This window comes from Sinocyclocheilus anshuiensis, unplaced genomic scaffold (assembly GCF_001515605.1).
Source record: "Sinocyclocheilus anshuiensis isolate Anshui unplaced genomic scaffold, SAMN03320099.WGS_v1.1 scaffold1005, whole genome shotgun sequence".
Lineage (NCBI taxonomy): Eukaryota > Metazoa > Chordata > Actinopteri > Cypriniformes > Cyprinidae > Sinocyclocheilus > Sinocyclocheilus anshuiensis.
In genome coordinates, this window is record NW_015555810.1 from 203,934 (window position 1) to 213,579 (window position 9,646).

Consider the following 9,646-nt stretch of genomic DNA (forward strand, 5'->3'; position numbering starts at 1 on the left):
TATATATATATATACATATCAAATCTCAACTGCTTGATTGCTTCTATCAAAATGTAAACATTTAGCAGATTAGATCTGGATGATTAAAGGCATGAAGATATTAAGATGTAACAATAACATCTGGATTATTCTGTAAAGCTGCTCTGAAATAATGTGTATAGTGAAAAGCACTATATAAATAAATTTGACTTGATTAATAAAATGTTTTATGTTATAATTTGGAGTCATTTTGCACCTAAGAAAAGTCTTTAATTAACTATAGCTGTAACAACAGATGAAACGAAAAAAGGAAAGTTTGTCAAGACTTGACTGGACAAATCCTAGCCTGAAAGTTAAAAAAGTCAGAAATCTGAAGATAATTTGAGACTCTATCCAGTTTGAGAGATTTAAAGAATGAGACTCTCATCCTAGGAAATCTTAAGATGAAAATTCTGTCATCATTTACTCACCCTCGGCCTCAAGTTGTTTCAAACCTGTATGAGTTCGTTTTTTTCTGCTGAACACAAAAGAAGATATTTTGAAGACTGTTGACGGTAGCCATTGACTTCCATTGTGTTTTTTTCATACTATGAAAGTCAATGGCTACCGTCAACTGTTTGGTTTCCCACATTCTTCAAAATATCTTCCTTTGTTCTCAAAAGATCAAGACTCAAACAGGATTAGAACGACATGAGGGTGATTAAATGATAACAGATTTTCATTTCTGGGTAAACTTGATCTGTTTCCTCAGATTGGTGGCGTTCTGCAGACGCTCAGGGTCAAGGGTCAGTGGCCTTTTTTCCTCATCTTCTGGGTCTGCCGGCATTATTCAGCGCACCGTTCCTGAACCAGGAGCAAACCATGCTTCAGTCTCATGCTGCCAGACGCACTCCTGTGAAAGGTGTGTAAGTTACCTCTCATATGCTGTGTGTGTATTTTTATTCCTAAAGTTTGCCTACCTAGAAGGCATGTTTAGATACAGTATCTATGTGCTCAAAACATGAAGACTGATCCATAATATAGGCAATATGAATATAATATTACCCAAATACTAAGGAAGCATTGCTCTTATCCTTCTAAAATTCACAATATTAATAGAATAGAATAGATTCTTTATTGTCATTTTTTTTAAGGAACAATGAAAAACCGTTTAGCGGCTCTTCAGAATTAGCAGTATAAACAAATGTGAACGACAAGAACAAACATATATTAGAAAAAATACAAACTATAAGCATATACAAACAAATGGGCAATATAGACAAGCAAAGACATAAATACAAAACAAGAATAGGATATGAACACAGTGTGGTAAACAAACAAGTGAAATCGTAATATAGTGGGGGAGAGATTATTGCACTTCTTACTCAAGTAGGAGGTTTATTGCAGGAGTCCAAGGAATGAAGGGGTTTATGCATTTAAACATTTGACTGCCTGGGGAAAGAAGCCTGTTGGTTCTAGGTTTTATTAGAAAAGATGATGTCCAATAATAATTCAATATCGATCATAAAAATACTCATATTTCAGAGACAAGTATCTATAAAAATAAAGTAAAAACTGTGATAGTAAATGACTTATTCCACTGAAATACAGCAGAACACTTCACTTCATCTATTTCAGGTTTTGACAGATGTATTGTGGTAATTCTACAATTTTTATTCAGACATATTCTGGTGGGGGGGGGGGAAGCAATCTCACCATGCTGAATTTACTTTGTTTTCATTCTAATAAAATCAATGAAGTCATTATGCATGATTTTTTCCTGAAAATTAAGCACATTTTACCCCAAATTCTTGTTACTGTAATGCAAAAAAGATATCATTCTCATTCCTATAAAGTGACATATTTTAATAACTTTTAAATTTCATGGGAGTATTTGTTGTGCTGCTTTAATGTATCTGGATTTTTTAAAAGTTAATTATAATTTTAAATATTATGAATATGAATATATAAATGTTAACATTTTTAACGTTTTTAACATTGATAATAATAAGAGCCATTATTAATAACTGAGCAGCAATAATAATTTCTGAAGGATCATGTGACACTGAAGACTGGAGGAATGATGGTGAAAATTCAGCTTTGCATCACAGGAATAAATGACATTTTAAACTGCATTACAATAAAACATTATTTTAAATTGCAATAATATTTCACAATAGTAATTTTTTACTGTATTTTGGAACACATAAATGCATAAGACTTCATTAAAAACATTAAAAAATGTTATGTTTCCAAACTTTTGACCGATAATTTATACATATTATATTCATATAATATATGTATACATATTTTTTTTATGTATATATATATATATTTTTTTTTATTATTTATATTAATTTACTTACTTTTACTTCTAATAAAATCTATGAAGTCTGCAGACTATGAAACTCTGTCTAGCCTCAGGACTGGAACAGCCTGCTGATGTTTACCTTGTTTACCATACACTGTCACTTCCACATGTTAATAAACTCATTTGAGATTTTATTTTGTCTGTTACATATAAATGGCATTTATTTACACCTCTACTGTACTTGTGATGAAAATAATCCTCACTGATTTCACAGGCGTCTCGCATTCTTTTTTTAGATGACATTTCCAATTTGGAAAATGATCCTAAATTTGAGTTTGCCATATGAACAAAACAATTAATTGCTCGTTCATTTTCAGTTTATTCAAGTTTATAGTACAGAGTCATGCTGTAACTGAAGATGTGTTCATGTTTCATGCATGATATTTTCTGAAGCAGGGCTGAATGGCTCAGTCAATGGAATGGCGACGAAATCAAGCTCGGCCTCCTCCACACCCTCTCCAGTCCTCATCCCTCCAGATCAAACCAAGAGCCTGAAAACCAGCCCAAAACCAGCACTAAACCAACTAGAGGAGAAAACTAGATACAAAACAAAAGACGAGGTGAAGACTCTTGGTCTTTTAAATTTCATTAATCGTGACATTTATTTACTCACCCTTATGTCGTCCGAATGTTGTTACATTTTCTAGTGGAACTTGAATGTGAGTTAGCTAATTAGTTGACTTGTGTATTGTAAGTAAGCGAAGCATCATAAAGAGCGTTTAATAATTTCCATATATGCAGCATTCACATAGGTATGTGTTATAAATGCTGCTGTTGACACTTTCTGTCAAAACATATCCTCCACCTTTTTTGGGGACTATTTTTAGTCTGTCATGTCAGCTGGATGGGTGGCAGAAGGGGGTTGTTTGTGTAAACAAAGAAAATGTGTGTGTGGCTGCTCCTGTCGACTGACATTGCTCTGCTCTTCCTGACAGAAGCTGTGCAGCAAAGTGCCAGATGTCTCCATCAACAGCGACAGCCAATCAGCATCCAGCTCTGACAGCTCTAGTGATGCTCTTAGCAGCTCTGACTCAGACGACCTGGAGGATGTTGACGATGACGACGACGATGATAATGATGATCAGAGTGATGATAGTGTCGACTCGGAAAAGTGCGGAAAAGATCCGAAAGGTATCCGAAAGGTATGTGTTGCTGTTGTTAACTAAAACTATGAATTGTTTTTTCATTCATTAAAATAAAGCTGAATTAAATCAAATGTAAATATTAGACAAATTAAAAATGTTGCTTTGGCTGCTAACTGAAATAAAATAAGTTGAAATGCTAAAATGACTAAAACTAAAACTGAAAAAACAAAAAAACAAAATGTAAAACACTTTACAATAAAGCTCCATTTGTTAACACTAGTTTAATATATTAACTAACATGAACTAATAATGAAAGATACTTATAAAGCTTTTTTTCATTAATGTTAATTTCAACAGTGCATTATTAATTAGAGCCCGACCGATATATCGTTTTGCCAATATTATCGGCCGATATAAGCCTGTCATTGATATATATCAGTATCGGCGAATATGCCAACGATACGAACATTTTTTTAGAGAACATACAACACAGATTAAATGCTTCTGAATGGTGTAATTACTTAGTTTGTCCAACAGAGCGCGCTCCGTTGTTTGCTACTGGACCCAGGTCAGTGTAGTGTAGAGATGCGCGGATGAGCTCAAACTTCACCCGAGTCCGCTACTTCAAATAAATGATCCGCCTGCCACCCACCCGCACCTATATTTGATCGTCACATTACAATGATTCTAATTCTTAGTTTTGCATGATGATACGATGAATGGATGGTTAATTTTTAACAGCAAATTCAGTGACGTTAGAGACTAGAGCTGATCTGTGTATCACGGCACGCGTCTGCAGCACATTACGGCTCCACGGCCACTGGAGCTGATCGCGGCCACTCAGTCAATGCTGGTGTTTATACTGGCCGCGCCACGGCCCAGAACGCATGCTTCTCGCATCGGCGCAACAAAATACAATAGAACCCATTATAATCAGTGATGTTGTCTACACTGGATGCGGCGCGATGCGACACGTCTAATCCCGACAGTAAACTGATGCCTCGTTCTATTTATGACGTACTGACACAAATTTCAAATGATTTTCAACGGTCCCTTTGTCGCGTCCTGTTGCGGCGCAGACACGGTGTGTCAGCATAGACTCCGTAACGTAGCAGATTGAAAAGTTAGTATGTTTCTGCAGTCCAATAGACGGCAGTGCGGTGCTGGCTTGAGTCTGTTGAATGGTGATTTAACGCTACGTTGTCATGCTAAAGTAAATAAACAACATCCCCGTCTTTAACTTTCGTTATTTATGTGGTGAAATGTTGTGTAATGAGTGGTATGACTCATCGTTTGCTACATTAGTAGGGCCCTGTGATTTCCGCGATGCAGAAAACATGGATGGAATCGCGGAATCCAGTCATAAATACGGAATTTACTGTATAATGCGGAATTTCATGGAATTTGTCATATTTTTGATGAATAAATAAAAAACAGGTCAGTACACTTAAATCAAATCGCAACTGCAAAAACTGCAAAAAGACTATTTAAATATGAATCCTCATGTTCTGCATGTTCATTTGATTACCAGAAAATACACAACACAGAATTTGTGAAAAAATATCATTCATTATTATTATTTATTCATTTTAGATGTTTACATTTGGAAAAGCTGTGCTTCCTGCATAAACCTGCCCCTGTTGGTTTGGCAGAAGCTTGCTTGCCCTACACAGTTACATTGTTTATTTTCTTAATTCAAGTTATATATATTTAGTTCTATCTGTGTTTTTTAAGTTATTTATAATAAGTGAACTTTACTGTTCAGTGCACTGATGTCAGACTAATTTTGAATAATAAAGTTTATTGTTAAATTGTTAAATTCCCTGCCTCCACTACATAGGCCTGTGTTTGTCACATCATTATAAGTGATCACCACATTTGAGTTATAATTGCAAAAAATTTGTTTATGTATATATATTCTGTTTATGTAGGCTATATACTGTATTCTAGAGCTGTGCTTCCTGCATAAACCTGCCCCTGTTGGTTTGGCAGAAGCTTGCTTGCCCTACACAGTTACATTGTTTATTTTCTTAATTCAAGTTATATATATTTTGTTCTATTTGTGTTTTTTAAGTTATTTATAATAAGTGAACTTTACTGTTAAGTGCACTGATGTCAGACTCATTTTAAATAATAAAGTTTATTGTTAAATTGTTAAATACCCTGCCTCCACTACATAGGCCTATGTTTGCCACATCATTATAAGTGTTAAAAAATGTTTGTGTATATATTCTGTTTATGTATATACTGTATTCTATATACAGTACCAGTCATAAGTTTGGACACACGAATGGGAAGTGTGTCCAAACTTTTGACTATACTGTACTATAATATACCCTACAAATAAAGAATATCGGCCGATATATCGATATCGGTCTTTCTTTACTCCTTAATATCGGCTTCGGCCCCCAAAAAACTCATATCGGTCGTGCTCTATTATTAATGCATTACAAAAATCTAAAGTTGGATCCTTTAATATTGTTAAATGGATCTGAGCTAATACAGTATGAACTAACAATAAACAGTTGTGTTTTTGTTAATGCATTAGGTTAGGAATAATGTACATCCAGCTGGTTGTTATCACAGAATAACCCCTGACAGGGTGATCAGGACCCCGACATGAAGTGGATAATAATTATCCTGCTTATTACGCAGCTAATTGCCACATAAGTAAATAATTAGACACAAAATATTGATTTGAGTTGAAATATTTGTACGCAAAGCTTCCGTGAACACAGCAGTTGTGAGCAAGCGGCAAGTTCAAACTAGATGGACATTTAAGGGATACGGTGCAGTCATACCACTCATTACACAACATTTCACCACATAAATAATTATGGCGATAAAAGATATTGATTTAAGATAAAACTGTTTTAAAATCTTAGCAGTTTGTTAGTTATCTTATAGTCCATTAGAGCGTACAAAACTATCGTGGCAAAATAGCAGCAGCTGCGTTTGTATGAAACGAGAGAGCGAGTCTGCGATACCAGGATGACATAATTAAATAATTGTACACATAATATTGAATCGAGTTTTAATATTTTAGTAGCCAACCAAACGCAAAGCTTCCATGAAGAAAAACTGTTCCTAGTAAGAGTATAGCAGGGACTACAGTTACCCGGATGAGCCTGTGTTATTAGTTTTTACCGGTTGTTATCAAGGGATAACATACCTCGGAATGTCGCGACTGACCAATCAGAATCAAGTATTCCACAGAGCTGTGTAATAACTGAAGTTAACTAATGGGACCTTATTGTAAAGTGTTACCAATAAATTTAAATATATATATTTTTTTAACTAATAAAAGTGGCAAAAGCATAATAATATAATAAATGCATAAATCAAATTATTAAAAATATTAAAACTGAAAATATAAAAAAGCTAATTCAAACTATTAATAAATATTATAATAGTGTGTATATATATTGTAAATATTATAATAGTATAAGTAATACTAAAATAACAGATGAAAAATATTATGAAATAAATATATATTTTTAAAATCTAGTTTACAACATAAGCGCCAAAATGTAATCTCTGTATATAGGTTCATATTTTGTAAACTATTTATAAAATTTTATACCATTTAAACAATTTATATAATAAAAAATATGATAGTATGTCATTCTGAACGAAGCCTTTGATTTGGTGGACAGCTTTAAAAAATATTTTAACTATTATGAAAAATGCCATTGTAAAATATATTATTATTATTATTATTATTATTATCATTCATATTATTATTATTAAAATAAACAATGATAATAATAATAATAATAAACAGTAATATTAAATAATAATAAACATGAAAAATAATGCAACATTTAAATAAAATAAAAAATAAACAACTGTTTCACCATTTATTTTATGTTAGCAATAAGTTGTCATTCTGCTTATTCAGGAGGAAATGCACAGAGACAGGAAGAAGAACCGGAACACTGTAGGGCAGGATAAGCTGGACGTCCGGGGTTTGCTTTTGTCTCAGCCGCCATTGCACATCCAGGCCTTGAGGTCCACAGAGGAGCCCAGCAAACACACCGGTGTCATCCAGACCACAGGTCTAGCAGCCAGCGCAAAACCGCTTGCACTAGTCACGCAGCAGCGCAGGGACAGAGATGCACCGTCCCCTAAAGATCTTCCCCTGCCCTCTCCAAAACCACCTCTGTCTCTGTCTTCCTCTCCCACACTGCCCTCCTCCAGATCTGCTCCTTTGAAGACATGCAAGAATTACCTCGACAACGTCAGCAAACTCAGACAGGTGACCTTCACTGAAACACAACGAGATAAAAGCATGTGCAGATGATATTTGCTGATCAATGTAGGGGAAGATGTTAGTTTCCGAAACTAAACTACAGTCCAAATGTTTGGAGTCAATAAGATTTGTAAAATGTTTTTGAAAGAAGAATTTTCTGCTCACCAAGGCTGCATTTATTTGACCAAAAATACAGTAAAAATTGTGAAATATGATTACATTTAAAATAACTGTTTTCTATGTGAACATAATGTAATGTAATTTTTTCCTGTGATGCCAAGCTGAATTTTCAGCATCATTACTCCAGTCTTCAGCGTTGAAAACAGTTGTGCTGCTGCTTGTATCACGGTTTCCAACAAATATTAAGCAGCAATATATATGTTTTCAACATAGATACTAATAAGAACCATAATTAATAATTGAGCACCAATAATAATAATAAGTGAGCAGCAAATCAGCATATTAGAATGATTTCTGAAGGATCATGTGACACTGAAGACTGGAGGAATGATGCTGAAAATTCAACTTTGATCACAGCAATAAATTACACTTTAAAATATATTCCAATAAAGAACATTTACTTTAAATTGTGATAATATTTCACAATATTACTGTTTTTACTGTATTTTTGATCAAGTAAATGCAGCCTCGCTGAGCAGAAGAGTCTTCAATAAAAATATTATAAAAATCTCACCAACACCACTTTTGATTGGTAGTGTATATCGTGCATAATTCAGTTCTCAGCTTGACTGTTTTCATAATAAACAATCTTCTGCATTATAATAAAAACATTAATTTCAAATTCTGTTTTGAATATATTAGTTGCATATGTGACTCTGGACCACAAAACCAGTCTTAAGTGTCAATTTTCAAAATTGAGATTTATACATCATCTGAAAGCTGAATAAATAAGCTTTCCATTGATGTATTGCTTGTTAGGATCGGACGATATTTGGCCGAGATACAACTATTTGAAAATCTGGAATCTGAGGGTGCAAAAAAATCTAAATATTGAGAAAATCGCCTTTAAAGTTGTCCAAATGAAGTCTTTAGCAATGCATATTACTAATCAAAAATTAAGTTTTGATATATTTACAGTAGGAAAATTACAAAATATCTTCGTGGAACATGATCTTTACTTAATATCCTAATGTTTTTTGGCATAAAAGAAAAATCTATAATTTTGACCCATACAATGTATTTTTGGCTATTGCTACAAATATACCCCAGCGACTTAAGACTGCTTTTGTGCTCCAGGGTCACATATGTGTTTCAATATTTGTTCATAAGAAGAGGCAGCAATCATTTCAGTGAATCACAGTAAATGACAGATGAAGTAATTGCATCTCTCTGTCCCGTCAGTCATCACTACCTCAGGCCTTTCCTCCACCGCTGAGAGGTGCACAGGAATCACAGAGCAGCCAGAAACATCCATTTAACAATCCGTTCCTCCCCTCACTTCCTACTGAGAACCACCATCCCGGCGCGGTGCAGGACGCTCCTCTGGCCCTCATCACCAAACCTCGCTCCCAGAGCACACGCGCCCCTGATAAACCACTGCTGGCCGCCACCAGCCCCGCGTTTAACATTCCCATCAACCTCACCAGCACGGGTCGCACCTCCACCTCGCCTGGTCTGACTCCCAGAGCAGCCCGAGGGAAGGGCTGTCAAATAGGGCGGAGGACGCTGAAGAGAGAGAGACCCTCATTGGTGGAGCACTTCAGGGGGTCGGAGTCTGAGCTCCCCGACAGCAAAGACTCTGATGACTTGTTAATGGAGGACGAGGATGAAAATGTTGCTTCAAATGACAGTCTCTCAGGTCAGCAGGATGCTTGATTAAAATATTATAATATTATGTGTATATTTATATTTATATTTATATTTATATATTTATATTTATATATTTATATTTATATTTATATTTATATATTTATATTTATATATATATATATATATATATATATACATTGGTAACACTTT

The 9,646-nt window shown here is 34.5% G+C and overlaps 1 protein-coding gene across 7 annotated transcripts in view; it reads left to right on the forward strand.

Moving 5' to 3' along the window:
- Positions 1 to 9,646, forward strand: part of LOC107675131 (bromodomain adjacent to zinc finger domain protein 2B-like) — a 98,628-nt gene that overhangs the window by 46,613 nt on the left and 42,369 nt on the right. For 6 of the 7 annotated variants that reach the window (XM_016469364.1, XM_016469360.1, XM_016469365.1 and 3 more), the window contains 5 exons: positions 731 to 880; positions 2,726 to 2,889; positions 3,265 to 3,471; positions 7,316 to 7,672; positions 9,029 to 9,485. In XM_016469364.1, coding sequence (XP_016324850.1) covers positions 731 to 880; positions 2,726 to 2,889; positions 3,265 to 3,471; positions 7,316 to 7,672; positions 9,029 to 9,485 — 1,335 coding nt within the window. The remainder of the gene's footprint in view (positions 1 to 730; positions 881 to 2,725; positions 2,890 to 3,264; positions 3,472 to 7,315; positions 7,673 to 9,028; positions 9,486 to 9,646) is intronic. The other variant, XM_016469361.1, reaches the window with a different exon arrangement.